This window comes from Narcine bancroftii, chromosome 7 (genome assembly GCF_036971445.1).
Source record: "Narcine bancroftii isolate sNarBan1 chromosome 7, sNarBan1.hap1, whole genome shotgun sequence".
NCBI lineage: Eukaryota > Metazoa > Chordata > Chondrichthyes > Torpediniformes > Narcinidae > Narcine > Narcine bancroftii.
In genome coordinates this window covers 182,035,832-182,054,092 of record NC_091475.1, presented here as the reverse complement: position 1 = coordinate 182,054,092, position 18,261 = coordinate 182,035,832, and the positions used below count along the sequence as shown (strand labels likewise).

At 39.7% G+C, this 18,261-nt stretch overlaps 1 protein-coding gene across 8 annotated transcripts in view; it reads right to left on the bottom strand.

Annotated features, from left to right (window-relative positions):
• The window catches only part of pds5b (PDS5 cohesin associated factor B), a 275,445-nt gene that overhangs the window by 106,007 nt on the left and 151,177 nt on the right, over window positions 1-18,261 (bottom strand). For all 8 annotated transcript variants that reach the window (XM_069891626.1, XM_069891625.1, XM_069891623.1 and 5 more), the window contains 2 exons: window positions 6,904-7,017; window positions 2,103-2,184 (listed from right to left, as the gene is read on the bottom strand). In XM_069891626.1, coding sequence (XP_069747727.1) covers window positions 2,103-2,184; window positions 6,904-7,017 — 196 coding nt within the window. The remainder of the gene's footprint in view (window positions 1-2,102; window positions 2,185-6,903; window positions 7,018-18,261) is intronic.

The window sequence follows — 18,261 nt, the reverse complement described above, 5'->3', positions numbered from 1 at the left end:
TTAGCACTTTGTAGTGCAGACTTAAGGATCTTCGCTTGTTGTAGAGCTGCATTAAAGGTCAGGCCTGTGGTCTCCAGTAAATGTTGCCTGATGTATCCTGACTCCAATCCGCTTATGAATGCATCCAGCATCAAAGATTCTTGGTGGGCTTTGGCCGCGACAGCAGCGCAAGCACAGGCTCTGGATAGCCCTTTTAGTGCGATCACGAAAGCATCTTTGCTCTTTCCAGTTTGTTGTTTTCGAGTGTGAAGCTGATGTCTTGCGAACCTACCATAATAGGTTCTGAGGAGATTCAGTGCATTCTGGTAGACAGCTGTCTCCCTAACCATGGAGTAGGGTACTTCTCCGAGGAGAGCCACAAGATGGTCCATTTTCTTGCACAACATTGTTCACTTGCATGTATGCTTCAAAACATTGGAGCCAGTGATAAAAAATTTCTCCAGCTCAGGTGGCATCTTGATCTATCTTGAGACTTCCAGGTTTCAGGGAAGTATCCATGATTGAGTGTCTGTTAATAAAATTGGTATGCCATAGACATGGACCAGACAAGTGTCATACTAATACTAGGCTTTTATTAACTGACTGTAACCACCCCTAAACTGGCCAGTGGGAAAGAAAGCATCTCCATCTGTTATACCAGTAGGGTGGAGTCTCTCTACAGTCATAGCCAATAGCAAGCAGTCAGTATAATACGCCCCCCCATTACATCATCACAGGGTCTTTGCTGTTTACAATTTATATTAACGATTTGGATTGTGGACTAAATAGTTTTGTGGCCATATTTGCGGATGACACCAAGATAGGTGGTGGAGCAGGAACTGTTGAAGAAACCGTAAAATTGCAGAGGGATATTGACAGATTGGGAAAGTATATGGCAGATGAAGTACAATGTTGAGACGTGTTCGGTTCTACATTTTTGCAGTGGAAATAAACAGGCAGAGAACTATCTGGATGGGGAAAAAATTCAATCCTCGGAGGTGCAAAGAGACCTGGTTTCCCTTGTGCAGAGTAATCTAAAAGTTAATGTCCAGGTAGGATTGGTAGTGAAGAAGACAAATGCTAGCATTCATTTCGAGGGGTATTGTGTTTAAGAGTAGCGAGCTGTTAATGAGGCTCTATAGGGCATTTGGTGTGTACAGTTTTGGGCCTCCTATCTTAAAAAAAGATGTGATGTTGTTGGAAAGGGTGCAGAGGAGATTTACCAGGATGATTCTTGGAATGCAGGGGCTGGAGTATGGGGAATGTTTGGCAGCTCTTGGGTTGTACCCGTTGGAGTATAGAATGAGGGAGAACCTCAGATACATTTCAAATATTGAAAGGTTTTGACAGAGTGAATGTGGATAAGAAGTTTCCCTTGATTGGCAAGTCAAGGACAAGAAGTCATAGTCTTAAAATTAGAAGTTATCCAATTAAAACAGAGAGGAGGAAGAAATGCAAAGTTAGATGATCATGGATCTGTGGAACTCACTGCTGTACAAAGCAGTGGAGGCCAGATCACTGGGAGTATTTAAACAGGAAATGGATAGGTATCTCAACAGTAAGGGTATCAAGGGATATGGGGAAAAGGCTAGTAATTGGAACTAGGGGTGAGTTTAGTTTAGCTTAATGCACAGTCATGGAATAGATCTGATGGTCTTTTATCTTGTGATTTTGTGAATGTACAGGTATTTGAAGAATCAAATTTGGTGCAACATTAGAAATTTAATTTGCAGTATCAGTTATTTTCAATATGCTGATCATAAGTGGATATTTTGTTATAATCATATCCTTATGGCCAATGCACTCAAGGTACAGATTATGTTCATTTATTTAGAGCACTAACCTGGCATTATCCCCATTAACCTGACAGATTTATTTATCAAAACTCAAGAATGACTTGGTGATTAAAAGTGCCATCTTATGCACAGCACTAGACTGAAAGAGAATTAGGATTGTAAATTTGCGACCTCTGGCTCAAATTCACAACTCAGGAAGAAATATACAAGGATAAGCTTTAACTGTCCTCGAGTCCTTGGGGCCAAAAATAGTTTTTAAAAAATCAATTACACATTTCATAATCAGCACAACATCCTTCCCTGCACAGAGTGAGAAAACATGCTTACTTTTTCCTGTTTGTGCAAATCAAGCAAGTCGCGTACATGATGTCTCAGCATGTTTTGACACTTCCACATTTCGTTTAATGCCCTATTAAAAGTTGAAATAAAAAGCAAGGACAATATAGTCAATTAATTTTTTTCCAACTGTGGCATCATTACATTATAATTTTCAGGACCATTACAGAAAATATTCTAACATTTCTTATGTCTTTCTGTAATATAAAAGATCCAATAACTTTAGACCAGTGGTTTTCAAACTTTTTCTTTCCATTTATATACCACCTTAAGTAACCCCTATGCCATATGATTTGTAAGGGATTATTTAAGTGATAGGTGAGTGGAAAGAAATAGCTTGAAAATCACTGTATCAATTGTACCCAATTGACTCGTTATGTGCATGGCTTCCCAACTCCAAAGGAAATGGGCGAATGCCAATTTTTCTTGAGCAAAATATTTCAGTAACAATTGGGTTAAAGTAGTGGTTCTCAACCTTTTTTCCCTACTCACATACCACTTTAAGCAATTCCTTACTAATCACAGAGCACATATGATATAGGGATTATTTAAAGTGGTATGTGAGTGGAAATAAAGTTTGAAAATCACTAATTAAGACACACTTCGTTATCCAGTTAGTGGTACTTGAGCACATTCATCTCTCAAATGTGTGTTCGTCTTTTCTAGAACCAATTGTTTGAATTTACTCAACTAAGTGAAGTTTTTGGCCCATCCCACTGAAAAGGCTTGAATGAAACACACAAACTAAATCATAACAATTATGACCATGACAAAAAAATTACCTTTTTTATCAGCTTACAACTTTTAAAATTGAAATTCAGAACATCTTCCTTTCATGCATCTTTTTTCCAGTGCATGAGATTATCCTTATCTAATTGTAGCTGGAATAACTGATAATTCTCAAACTGCTATCACTTATTCAAACTTCCAGATGTGCATAGAATATGCATATCAAAGCCACAAAACGAAATCTGTCGGGGTTAAAATGTGTTTCATGTTTGCCACTTGTCTGTTTGTGGTTTTGTTTAACATATTTTTATGCTGTCTCCTAGCAACATCTTTCCTTTAGGTTCATAGCTAGTTTTTCTTTCTTGCTTGCTTGGGGGATAACGCTTTCTTAGTTTTTTTTCCTTTTATTCTGAGGAATGGAGAATACTGTGAATCTTCCAACATTTTCTAATGACCATCTAACAACCTTTAGCATTGTTTAACAACTTATAATAATGTTAACAATGTTTAATATTGTTTAATAAACTTTGGAAAACTCAACTTTAGTACGAATTTGTTTGAACAAGTCATAGACAAGATTCTTTTGTCATCCAAGCGACTATTATGGAAAGTAGCCACTACACAGTCTTTAAGTAATTTATGTGAAAATATCCTTAACTCACTACATTTTTTTGAAGAAATTACTATGTTTTTAATGGGAGAAGCTGCTATAGATTTTGTCTATTCTGCAGTTTAACAATTCATTTGGCTTTGTCCACTAACTTTTTTCTAAAATACTTCCTTCAGATTGAGGATGATTTACTTCCTCTTTATTTTTGTGGTTTCTGAGGTGGCAGCAAAATTAATCTGGAAACTGCAATCTTTTGCAAATGGAACATTAGAGTATCTACTGTCCTACACAATTTGGAAGACCGTGAGTAATTAGGATGTCAATACTGGGGACATTGGCCTGGCAGAGGACAACTGACATTGATTCCAGTGAATTAGGTGACATCTCTGGACAAGCAATGGTGGTATTTTTCCTGTGCCTTGTGATGTCTGCTCTACATCATACAGGTTTTTTAAGCATTTTGGAGGACAGGGAGTGCTGCTGCTTAATCGAACGTGACTAAGCATTTTGGAGGGCCAGATCTGAGAACTTGATCTTCAACCACTCTTTTCCTCAAATGTGGTATTAGACAACTACCTTCACTAAGAGGTGCATCCCAAAATTTGGGAAGTGGTCTCTATTTCCCTTTTAATGTCAGAAGGCAGTGTGGTACAGCAGGCTGATAGAGGACTTGTGGGTGTTCAGTGTCAGAGTCATCATCTTGTATGTGTCAATGAACGAGTTGATGGCATCTTGCATATTCTGTGAAGCTTCAGTTGAACCTCACATTCAACATTGGTTGTTTGAGAGCAAATTCCATATATATAAAAATGCACTGCTTAGGAATAGTTTACCATTTCTAAAGGAGCACTTTTTTCCCCCTTTTCCTCGAACCAGATAATCCATTATCATGCGAGTATTTTGTTCATTTACCATCATTTCTTCATAAACACTTGTAATGTGTTACATTAATTTTCTTTCATGCAAGCAAGATATGTAGATAAGTGCCGGAAAATATTAACGTAGAACTTCACAGCACATTACTTCAGCCCTCGATGCTGTACTGACCTATATAAACCCACTCAATGAAAATCGACCTTCCCTACCTCACACACATAACCTAAATTTTTCTTGCATCCATGTGCCTGATTAAGAGTCTTTTAAATGTTCCAATTGTACTCGCCTCCACCACTACCTCTGGCAATGCATTCCAGGCACCTAAAACTCTGTGTTTCTGACATTTAAGTTGCAACTCAGAAATACATATGCAGATTTTATTCTTCAGTTTTCTGCCAACAATCACACTACCCAAAATCTGCAAGAATACATTTTTGTTGTTGATCTGCGAGTTTTAGTCAAATACCAAGAAAGATGAATCAATGGCATCTCGCATGCAACACCACTTCTTAAGATTTCAATAATGAAATTATGCAAACCATAAACCATACAGTTCTTCCTAGCAGTGAAAAATAATTGATCGATGTAAACTGAATTCTCTCTCTTTGACTTTTCATACGCCTTAGATAACTGTACAATTTCAAAACCTTATCACAGGAAAAAATGATGCAATAAAATTGTGATGCTACTACAGTAAAATCCCCATTATCCACAATTCAATCAACTGGAAACTCAAACAACCAGCAAAAATCTTCATAGATAAATAACATTCAAGAAAATTAGACTAGGCAGATGGACCCTGCAGGGGACCGCTGAGACTTTCTTGGACACATGCAGGTTTGCCCTGCTAAACTGGCAATGCCCCTCAATGCAAGTGCATTCTTTCACTATCACCACTGGCATGGAGGTGAGTCAGGTTGTCACTGCGAAGAAGATGCACCGAGGGCCTGACCAGGACACTTACTGGAGGGGAGTCAGGTGGTGCCGAGGGCCTGGTTGGGACAGTGAAGTGGAGGTGAATCTGGTTGTGCCAAGGGCCCGACTGGGACACTTGAGTAGAAGCAAGTCGGGTTGCACTGAGGGCCTGACCAGGACATTGTGTAGAGGCTGTGGCAAGGGTCTGATCGGGACAAAAGGCTGAAGAGCCAGTTGTTTCCGCTCACCGCTGGGGCGACTCTCCTAAATTGTCTCCCTTTCACTGTCTAGAAAGACTCTTTTTATTAGTATTAAATATTATTAGTACAGCTTTATCTGTTTACAGGGGAGGGGGTTAATTATGATGGCAGCATGGTTAGCGTAGTGGCTAGTGCAACACTGTTATAGCGCCAGCGACTGGGGGTTCGAATTTAAATTTTGTAAGTTAGGGGTATTATGTGATTAAAGTAAACTTTACATAATTAAAGACTACAATACTGACTTTTTTTTCAAATTACTTTACATTTTACACAGTTTTTTGTCTTTTAAATGATGTATTTTTCATACAGGTGTATAAGTCAGGCATTGGAAAAGTGAGTCTCAGTCAACTCATAGGTGCCAGAAAATGGGGGTTTTACTGTACTCCTTAGTAGTTGCGAATTTTCATCTAGGAGCATTTTAACATAGAAACTTCAGAATTATTCTGAAAAAAATTAGCATACTTACCTCTGGTCTGCCCCAATGTGGTCGTTTACATAGGGGCACTTTTAGAACACTTTTACACAACCTTCCTGTGTTGTGGAGTTTGTCAGAGGGGGAAGGTCGCATTCATTAAGTCTGTTTTTCACAGAGTAGCTGCAGTCAATTTACACTGCAGCTGCTGTATAAAAATGGGTAGGGGTACAAGTGGAAAAATTATGGGACATTTTTACACTCCCACCAGAGCAGAAATTTTCCTGCTGTTCAGTGGCTGTGTCAAAGTGCCAAAAGATAGTGGAAGTAAAATCGCACCAAATTCATTTCACAGTGGAGTTTAACACTCTATTCTAAACACAGCCAAACTGTTCCAACAGTTGATAGGTTTTAAACAAATGGAAATTTGCAATTTAAATGAAAAAAATAATGTGATGCAGTTGGAAAATTTCAGTTCAACCTTATGAAAGCCAGCAGCCTCCATAATTCAATGGAGCAGGAGAATTTCACAGCTAGTTACTTCTTGAATTCAGTGTTTTTCAGGTTGTTTTCGCAATAACAATAACTATTGCCAGTAATGCTGTGCCCCCTTCTGAAGAAGGAACCTAATCCTTAGGTCGAAAAACACATGTCCTTTTACTTCAGTGCTCATTTTTGTGGACAGCTGGAGTACAGCAATCTCTGAATCTATGTGATGCTTGTTCAGAAGGTAGAAGTATTTTAATAAATTCTCAAACCTTGAGAATTTGCTCATTAGACTGAATGGAATACGATTAAATTCTAATTAACTATGTGTGTATATATATATATATTTAAAATTGTATATAAATCTGACAAACTCCACAACACAGGAAGGTTGTGTAAAAGTGTTCTAAAAGTGCCCCTATGAAAACTGAAGTCAAAGAAATTACCAGTGAATAACTCAGAATCATACATTTGGTATTTTGTCAAACCAATTTTAAAACTTACTTCACAGCATTGGTGTCCAAGGTTGCATAAAGATAGTATAAACACTTCATCCTTTCTGAAGTTTCCAAATTGTGCGGCACCATATACTGTGCAAATATTCGTTCAACAAGTAATCTATAAATCAGAAATTAAAGGACGTTTAAGAATCTAAAGTACATTTGGTTGGCTTTTAAAACAATGATGCATGTGTTCAATTAAAGCATTTCGAAAGTGTAAAAAATGTAACAGCTTTAAAACAGTAATTACTTGTGCAAATCATTTGACATTGCCAACAACAGCATAATGACCAATATGCACACAAGAGGTTGCTTTTAATCCAGGGCAAATTTGTCTGGCTATCTATTGTTCAACATTAATTGCTCACATTCACACAAAAATAGCCATTGTGCATTTTCATCTGTGGGCAAACAGATTGGTCTATAATTTTTTCACATTTTCTTTTATATACTGTAATATTCAAAAAGATCAAAAACAAAAGAGTAGCAAATATGTTACATATACATTATAGTGGATAGCTAAGACAGATGAACATTTTCAAACAAAGCAGAGTGAATAATGAATGGGTTTACATTTAAAAAAAAATCAATTTGATTAAAGCAATGTACCAACTACAGAGGTAAGTTCTTGGAAGTCACCATCTTGGACCCAACACACTCATGGCATTGTGAAGAAAGCACAACAGCATCTCTACTTTTTCAGGAATTTGGGAAAGTTTGTTATGACTTCAGAAACCCTGGCAAATTTCTACAGATGTGCGGTGGAATGTGTGCTGACCAGCTACATCACAGTCCAGTAAGGGACACCAATATCCCTGAGTGTAAAGCCCTCCAAAAGGTTGGGGACACAGCGCAAGACATTACAGACTAAACCCTCCCCACCATCAAGAACATCTACGGGCAATGCAATAATCACACCATCCAGCACACACTCTATTCTTGCTGCTACATTAGGAAAGAGGTATATGTGCCACAAGACTTCCACCACCAGGTTCAGGAACAACAGCTACTCTTTCACCATCGGACTCCTCAACAACAAACTCAATCAGTGACTCATTTAAGGACTCTTACTTTTGCACTCTATTGAGTTTTTTTTAAATTCTCTCTGTTCTACACAGTTTGTTTACATTTCTTTATTTGTTCACATATATGTTCTATACAGTTTTTTTTTGCATTACCAATAAGTGGTAATTCTGCCTCACCCACAGGATAAAGAAACTCAGGGTTGCATGTGATGTTATGTATATACTCTGACAGTAAATCTGAATATGGAAAACTTTCAAAATTGCGGGCCAAAAAATTTCAATGGCAAACACATTTTGAAAATTGTAATTTCCTCCAATTCCTTTTGAACACCCACATGTGTACAGAAAACCTATTCTTAAAAATTGATCACATGCATTCAGGAATGGCTTTGCTCAATTAATAGTGGCAAAAACATCTGAAGATGTAATTGGAGGGAACACCCAGAAAGTAAGATGGTGTCCAAAGGTCATGCTATAACAGGCCAAAACCAAAGAGCAAAAGTCTTAGTTGGGGATGAATGTATAAAAGAGATCTCCTATTTATATATTGTTCATATATTAAATAATTAATTACACTGACTTCCCCATCTTAGTTGAATATATAGTGTTGAACTTCTGGAATTTCTTTCTAATTTCATTTAATATTACTTGTCCTTCACATTTTCCATTGCAACAATGCACACTATGGAACAGATGTGATTGCCAAGGGGGCTGGATTAGAGTCTCATCATTTTACACTTGCTGCATTAAGTGGCAGATAGTCAATGCACATCATAACCATTGCAAGTGATAAATAGGGCAGGATACATTTTTTTAAATTTTAATTTAGACATGCAGCACAGTAAGAGGCTATTTCAGCCCACGAGCCTGTGCCGTGCAATTTACACCCAGTTAACCTACATCCCTGGTACATTTTGAAGGGTGGGAGGAAACTGAAGACCCTGGTGAAAACCTATGCAGACATGGGAAGAACATACAAACTCCTTACGGTCAGTGCAGGATTCAAAACAGTCCTGAATGCTGGCGCTGTAAAGGCATTGCTCTAACTGCTACACCAGCTGTGCTGCCCCATCTTCAGTTAACAAATAATCAACTTCAGTTTGTCTTAGAATTAATTGTCATGAACAAGTCATGACATTTTGTATTTTGAAGTAGCATCATAGTGCAAACATTCACATAAACCACCTTATAACAAAATTAAAACATAGTCCACAAAAAATAAGGCAGTTTCTTTGATTATTCAGGAATCTGATGGCAGTGGGGAAAAAGCTGTCCTTGTGCCGCTGAATGCTTATCTTTAGGCTTCTGAACCTTTTCCTGATGGTAGCAGGGTGAAGAGGGCATGGCCTGGATGGTGGGGGTCTTTGAGGAAAGAGGCTGCTTTTTAAAGACACCATCCCTGGCAGATGTCCTCAATGGAGTGAAGTTTGGTGCCTGTGATGTTACAGGCTGAGTTAACAAGCCTCTGGAGCTTTTTCTTCTGTAAGTTGGTGCCTCTATACCCGACAGTGATGCAAACAGGCAGAATGCTCTCCACAGTACACCTGTAGAAGTTTTTGTGTATCTTAGGTGACATAATGAATCTCCTCAGACGCCCCATAAAGTATACCTGCTGGCGAGCCATCTTTGAGATTGCATCAACATGGAGGCTCCAGGACAGATCCTCAGAGATGTTGACACCCAGGAATTTGAAGTTCTTGACCCTCTCCACAACTGAGCCCTCGATGAGGACTGGGTCATGTTCCCCTGACTTCCTCCTGAAGTCCACAATCATCTCTTTGGTTTTGCTAACATTGAGCACAAGGTTGTTGGCATGACACCATTCAACTAGCTGATCATCTCCCTCCTGTATGCTTCCTCATTGCCGTTTGTGATTCTGGCGACAACTGTGGTGTCACCAACAAATCTGTAGATAGCATGGAATTGTGCTTGGCAATACAGTCATGAGTGCATAATGAGTGGAGCCGTGTGCTAAGCACACATCCTTGAGGTGCGCCTGTGTGAGGAGGAGACATTGTTTCCAATTCATACTGACTGTGGTCTTCCGATGAGGAAGTCAAGGATCCAGTTGCAGAGAGGTATGGAGAGGTCCAGAGTATGTAGCTTTTTGACCAGCACTGAAGTGTTGAAGGCTGAGCTGCAGTCGTTGGAAGAGCAATCATATGTATGAGTTGCTGTTTTCGAGGTGATCCACAGCTGAGTGGAGAGCCAGCTATAGGATAAAGAATTCACTAAAGGTCATGAATAGAAAGACAATAATGCTCCCTGAATTTTCAAGTTCAAAGCAGGAAAGCAAATATTAAAATGTTGGCAGCAAAGAAGTTAAGCAGCAATTTGATATGGAGAGGATGGGGATGTGAAACTAAGTTTAGGGTTGAATGGAACATCCTATTGTAAATGATCTGCTTTCACCCAAGTCAGAGGCTTTCCTTTTAATTAAAGTTAAGCTCATCCTCACTTTAATTTTGTTTTCACCATCACAATTCAATACATTAATAATCTTAACAAAGGAAAAGGTGAAGTAAATTCTGTACTTCTGCTACCTTTCATGAGAAAAAGCATTTTCTAATTTCATTGCTAAATGACCAAGTTCAAATTGTAAAGATTTGCTCTTCTGCTAGATTTTTCAGAGGAAATACTTTTTTTCTGTCGTACTCTATCAGATAGTTACTTTCAAACAACTTGAGATCATCCAGATGTATACAAACTCAAGGGAAAACAAGCTAAGATTTTCAATCTCCCCATTATGTCCTCATTAATCCCTTTAAACTCACAGAATTACCCATTGAATGTATTGTGCATTAATTTTAAGCACTCAAGAGGACTTTGGTTAATCAACCTGGTAAAGTATACTCTTACCAGGTACTCCTTGCTTTGAGTACTCCAGCTTTAGTGTTCTAACTTGATTCTTGTGATATTACAGGACTTGTTCCACAATCTTACAAATAAGAATTCAATGGAATCGGGACACATTATTTGAGTTTCAGTGACCTTTATTGAAATAGATTCTGAGATGGCTTTTAAAAAATTTTTTATTTTTGTTTTTTCCCTCCATATACATACAAAAACTCTCCAAGATTTACACACACAAACTATAGTATTTTATAATATATATATATATATATATATATATATATATATATATACCCACGCTCCTGTTCGGCTCCGAATCATGGGTCCTCTACAGGCATCACCTACGGCTCCTAGAACACTTCCATTAGCGCTGTCTCTGCTCCATCCTCAACATTCATTGGAGTGACTTCATCACCAACATCAAAGTACTAGAGCTGGCAGAGCCCGCAAGCATCGAATCCATGCTGCTGAAGACCCAACTGCGATGGGTGGGTCACGTCTCCAGAATGGAGGACCATCGCCTTCCCAAGATCATGTTATATGGCGAGCTCTCCACTGGCCACCGAGACAGAGGTGCACCAAAAAGGTACAAGGACTGCTTAAAGACATCTCTTGGTGCCTGCCACATTGACCACCGCCAGTGGGCTGATATCGCCTCCAACCGTGCATCTTGGTGCCTCACAGTTCGCCGGGCAGCAACCTCCTTTGAAGAAGACCGCAGAGCCCACCTCACTGACAAAAGACAAAGGAGGAAAAACCCAACACCCAACCCCAACCCACCAATTTTCCCTTGCAACCGCTGAAACCGTGCCTGCCTGTCCCACATCGGACTTGTCAGTCACCAACGAGCCAGCAGCAGACGTGGACATACCCCTCCATAAATTTTCGTCCGCGAAACCAGCCAAAGAAAAAAAAAATTAACGTGTGTGTGTGTGTGTGTGTGTGTGTGTGTGTGTGTGTGATATTTTCTTTACAAAAGAACAAACTACCCCTCCCTTTCACAGTATTAATCCACATACTGTCAGGGCTCACATTTATGTTGATCATGAAAAATTATATAATGGGAAGTCACTTGCATTTATACTATAGCAACATTTATTATTATCCTTTTTAGTAATGCATTTAAAATTACAATTGGGCCCCTATATGGTCCAAATATGGCTGCCATATCTTAATATATTTGTTCTTTGAGTTGTATGTAATTTTTTCCATAGGTATGCAACTATTCATCTCAGCAGTCCATTGTGCTATATTTAGAGAGGAATGGCATTTCCAAGTAATTGCAATACATTTCTTAGCTCGATCTAAACACATCTGCCCAAGTCCTTTGCATAGCCACATCCCTAATTCCGAGAGGGCTTGATAAGGTGGCAGCTACTTATGGTTCAAAGAGGAGGAATCTCTTTTCTCAAATTGTTTCAAATCTTGAAATTTTCTATCCAAGATCGCTATGTTGTCTTTCTATAAATAATAGGCAAAGGCAGATAAATGGGACAACAAAGTGGAGCATTAATGGCACTGCTGCTTTACCTCTCTAATCCTGACATCCGTTATTGCTTGTATAGAGATTGAGATACCTCCCTGTGACTATGTTTTTCTTTCTAGCTCCTCTGGTTTCCTCACAAGTCCCAAAGATAGGGAGGATTGTAGGTTAGTTGGCTGCTGTAAATTGGTGTGCAACTGAGTGGTAACTGTCAAGTCACTTGTTGGAGTGCTACTGGTACCATGTCTTCTTTGGCTTGGCTTCGCGGACGAAGATTTATGGAGGGGGTAAAGAGTCCACGTCAGCTGCAGGCTCGTTTGTGGCTGACAAGTCCGATGCGGGACAGGCAGACACGGTTGCAGCGGTTGCAGGGGAAAATTGGTTGGTTGGGGTTGGGTGTTGGGTTTTTCCTCCTTTGCCTTTTGTCACTGAGGTGGGCTCTGCGGTCTTCTTCAAAGGAGGTTGCTGCCTGCCAAACTGTGAGGCGCCAAGATGCACGGTTTGAGGCGTTATCAGCCCACTGGCGGTGGTCAATGTGGCAGGCACCAAGAGATTTCTTTAGGCAGTCCTTGTACCTTTTCTTTGGTGCACCTCTGTCACGGTGGCCAGTGGAGAGCTCGCCATATAACATGATCTTGGGAAGGCGATGGTCCTCCATTCTGGAGACGTGACCCATCCAGCGCAGCTGGATCTTCAGCAGCGTGGACTCAATGCTGTCGACCTCTGCCATCTCGAGTACTTCGACGTTAGGGATGAAAGCGCTCCAATGGATGTTGAGGATGGAGCGGAGACAACGCTGGTGGAAGCGTTCTAGGAGCCGTAGGTGGTGCCGGTAGAGGACCCATGATTCGGAGCCGAACAGGAGTGTGGGTATGACAACGGCTCTGTATACGCTTATCTTTGTGAGGTTTTTCAGTTGGTTGTTTTTCCAGACTCTTTTGTGTAGTCTTCCAAAGGCGCTATTTGCCTTGGCGAGTCTGTTGTCTATCTCATTGTCGATCCTTGCATCTGATGAAATGGTGCAGCCGAGATAGGTAAACTGGTTGACCGTTTTGAGTTTTGTGTGCCCGATGGAGATGTGGGGGGGCTGGTAGTCATGGTGGGGAGCTGGCTGATGGAGGACCTCAGTTTTCTTCAGGCTGACTTCCAGGCCAAACATTTTGGCAGTTTCCGCAAAGCAGGACGTCAAGCGCTGAAGAGCTGGCTCTGAATGGGCAACTAAAGCGGCATCATCTGCAAAGAGTAGTTCACGGACAAGTTTCTCTTGTGTCTTGGTGTGAGCTTGCAGGCGCCTCAGATTGAAGAGACTGCCATCCGTGCGGTACCGGATGTAAACAGCGTCTTCATTGTTGGGGTCTTTCATGGCTTGGTTCAGCATCATGCTGAAGAAGATTGAAAAGAGGGTTGGTGCGAGAACACAGCCTTGCTTCACGCCATTGTTAATGGAGAAGGGTTCAGAGAGCTCATTGCTGTATCTGACCCGACCTTGTTGGTTTTCGTGCAGTTGGATAATCATGTTGAGGAACTTTGGGGGACATCCGATGCGCTCTAGTATTTGCCAAAGCCCTTTCCTGCTCACGGTGTCGAAGGCTTTGGTGAGGTCAACAAAGGTGATGTAGAGTCCTTTGTTTTGTTCTCTGCACTTTTCTTGGAGCTGTCTGAGGGCAAAGACCATGTCAGTGGTTCCTCTGTTTGCGCGAAAGCCTAGTGTCGCTGGGTACCATGTAGCCCAGTACTATCTGTCACTTGGTTGAGTGGTCAGCGACTAAACTGGTTCCCCACCAGGCGTGCCTGGTGTGGAGGGTGGGTATATACCCTGCAAGATTTAAAAAAAACAAGACCTATCAAAGGGCGGACGAACCCTCTTGTAGGGTCAATGACTATCTAGCAAATATATGCCGTGAAGCAGAAAAGAGCATCCTTTGCATTGAAGCTTCGCCCAGCCATACACTGCAAGAGATTCTTCCCCCAGCCGTCTTGGACCTCACCATGCCGCTGGATCAGAGAAGGGATGTCAAGAGGGTGGGTCTGTGCAACCCCCACTCATCTAAAGCCATTTACGTACATGCTGTTCCTTTCCGAGTAGTGGGGTCTCAGCCACTTGTGGCTGAGAGGTAAAATTGGAGGGGGGGGGGGGGGGAAGGAAGCAAATTCAAGGAAAATAAGAAGGAATTGGTGGAAATGCATGCTTTAGTCTTGGTGTAAGCTCAATACAATGCTCCATGACTAATGGATTTTATAGCAGAGGAGTTAGGATTATTGGGAAAATATAATGAGGTGGCAAAGATCAGATAAACTATGATCTTACTAAATGGTGAAGAGGCCTAAGGGTTAAATATGGCTTAATGTTGCACATCGAGTCCACGCTGCTGAAGATCCAGCTGCGCTGGATGGGTCACGTCTCCAGAATGGAGGACCATCGCCTTCCCAAGATCGTGTTATATGGCGAGCTCTCCACTGGCCACCGTGACAGAGGTGCACCAAAGAAAAGGTACAAGGACTGCCTAAAGAAATCTCTTGGTGCCTGCCACATTGACCACCGCCAGTGGGCTGATAACGCCTCAACCGTGCATCTTGGCGCCTCACAGTTTGGCGGGCAGCAACCTCCTTTGAAGAAGACCGCAGAGCCCACCTCACTGACAAAAGGCAAAGGAGGAAAAACCCAACACCCAACCCCAACCAACCAATTTTCCCTTGCAACCGCTGCAATCGTGTCTGCCTGTCCCGCATTGGACTTGTCAGCCACAAACGAGCCTGCAGCTGACGTGGACTTTTTACCCCCTCCATAAATCTTCGTCCGCGAAGCCAAGCCAAAGAAGAAGAATGTTGCACTAATTTCATTGTTAAATATTTTATTTAAGAGCAACACATATATAACAAGCAACAAAGACCATATATCACATTATTATAAAATTTGATTAAATATATGTTGATTTATATAAAAGATAAGAGAAAAAAATTACAAAAATCCCTAACTAAATGCTCCCTCCTAATCCTCAACCCCTACTACCCCCACTAAAAAAAACATCTAAATTACTAAAATTCATAATGAATATAATTATATACTGAATTGGATTGCTTCAGAAAATGCTCAAAGATCCCAAAAACATTTCACAGGAAAACATTATTTATTTTTATGGGAAGACTTCTCCAGTCCAGAGGATTCAAAGGAATTATTTATAATTTCAAACCCAATGTTCGAGCATATGGGCTCCAAATCTGTAAAGAATATTTATTTCTCAAATTATTTGTAATTTTTTCTAATGGAATATAACATTAACTCTCTGTTTGCCATCTTCCTAATGTTAATGAAATATCTGACTTCCAAGTAACAGCAGTCCATTTTTTTTACTATCCCCAAAGCTAATTTAACAAATTTCAACTGAAAATTTGATAACGTAGTTTAGAAATTATATTTTCAAACTTTCCCATCAAAAATATCTCTGAGTTCAATGGAAAAATAACACCTGTACCTTGTTGTAAAAACTTACTAATAGAAATCCAAAAAGTTTTAACTTTTGAACAAGATCAATTAGAATGAATAGAAGTTCCAATATCTTGACATCTAAAACAATGATCTGATGTATTCAATTTCCATCTATTCTATTTCTGAGGTGCAACATAACTGATGTAAAAAATTAAAATGAAGTAATTTATATATTTCATTAATTGTATTAGACATAACTTCTTTACATAAATTTGGCCAAATTTGTTGATCTATTATATATTTAAATCTTGTTACCTTCATTCTCTTGACGTAAATAAACCTAATTTAGGTGCTTTTTCTTGTAACATCAGATATGCTAGTGAAATAAAATTTTTGCCCATTCCATCAACAATCAATTGTTCTAAATCTGTAGGATCTTTTAATACAATATCTGGTCCTAATTTCTTTCTTAAGTAGGCTGTTAATTGAAAATAAAAAAAGTGTATTAAGTAGGATATCGTTCTTAATTGTTCTACCATTTTCATAATAATCCCCTATTTTAGAAATTCCTTTAGTATACCAAATATTTAAAAAAGGATTTTCTTTTGAAAAAATTGAGGATTAATTAATAGCATTTTTGATGACAAAAAATGTTCCATAATTTTCTAATTTAACCTTATTCCAAATATTAATCAAATATTTCAATAATGGAGCATCTCTGTCAGTTCCCATTTATAAATAAATTCCTCAGGTATAGTTCCTCCAATCTTGTTTAACTTAATTTCCACCCATGATGGTTTAATATTCCCAAATAAGCAAACAAGAAACCTTAATCATGCTGCTTTATAATAATTCTTAAAATTATGAAGTTTTAGGTCACGCGATGGAGTAGTGGCCGGACGGTGAACTCCAGCCCTCTCCAGAAAAGTCGGGAAAAACAAGAGAAAACACAAAGGCACAGAAATAAAAGTTACAGAAAAGTGAGTATAAAGGTGGAAAGAAGATGGCGACAAAAAAAGAAAAGTCGAAAGCAACGGTAAGAAGAGAGGAAGAGAAGACAAAGGAGGGAAAAGGTGAAGGCCTTACCTGTCCGAAGAGGCCCGCTGCGGAGAGAGAAACCCGCTCCCTCAGGTCGGTAAATAATGGACTACAAAAATGGCTCGCAGAGCCGAACAAAAGTGCGCAACCGCGCATGCGCGAAGTTTCGCGCATGCGCGATGCGAATGAAAAAAAACACACCGACGGGAGGGGGGACCAGCTGGGGAGTCGATCTCCACAGCCGGCAACGACAGCTGCAGAACACCTGCAGCAAGAAGAGACCACAGAAGACAATAGAAACAAGATAGAAGAGGAGGAAAGGGCACCAAAGAAACAACAGATGGTCAACCCAGAGGAAGAAGAAGAGGAAGAGTATGGTGAAATAGAAGAAGAAAAGAGAGGCAAGGTAAAGGATATACTTGCTCTTATTAGAGGATACATGGAATCATTTAAAGAATGGCAAACACAGGAATTTAAGGATTTAAGAAAAAGAATAAACAACACAGAGGAGAAAATAATTAAAATGGAGATGACCTTAACAGAAATGGGAAAAAAAATGGACAAGATGGAAGAGCGGGCAGTAGCAGCAGAAATGGAGGTAGAAGACTTAAAAAAGAAATTGGAGAAATCTAATAAAAAAACTAAAGAGACACAAGAACTACTAGCTCAAAAAATAGATACAATGGAAAACCATAACAGAAGAAATAACATAAAGATAGTGGGCCTTAAGGAAGATGAAGAAGGCAAGAATATGAGGGAGTTTATAAAAGAGTGGATCCCTAAGACCCTAGGATGTCCAGAACTACAGCATGAAATGGAAATAGAAAGGGCACATAGAGTATTGGCCTCTAAACCACAACCACAACAAAAACCAAGATCTATTGTAGTAAAATTCCTAAGATATACTACAAGAGAAAAGGTACTGGAGAAGACAATGGAAAAAGTAAGAGAGGGCAACAAACCACTGGAGTATAAAGGGCAAAAAATCTTCATTTATCCAGATATAAGTTTTGAACTCCTAAAGAAGAGAAAAGAGTTCAATACAGCAAAGGCGATTTTATGGAAGAAAGGGTATAAATTTATACTAAAGCATCCAGCGGTATTGAAAATATTTATTCCAGGACAACAAAACAGACTATTCGCGGATCCAGAAGAAGCACGAAAATTTGCAGAACAATTACAAAAATAGACTGAGGGAGGAAGACGGGTAATGAGAGTTAAAATGATCACGACTGATATGTATGTGGGTAAAGACAAAAATAGACTGAGGGATGAAGACGGGTAATGAGAGTAAAAATGATCACGATTGATATGTATGCAGGTAAAGAGGTATAAGAGTGAATAGAGACAATGAGCATACATGAATGTATCTGTACTTAGAGGAAAATATAGATAGTATAGACAAGAATTAATAAGGGAAGGTAATGGAATAGAGAGAATAAGGAGGGAATTAAAAGAGGGACCTTTGTGACATATGAAAAGTGAAATCTTTTCTGGGGGAGGCGGGGTGGGGGGAAATAGCGGTCACTGCAAAAT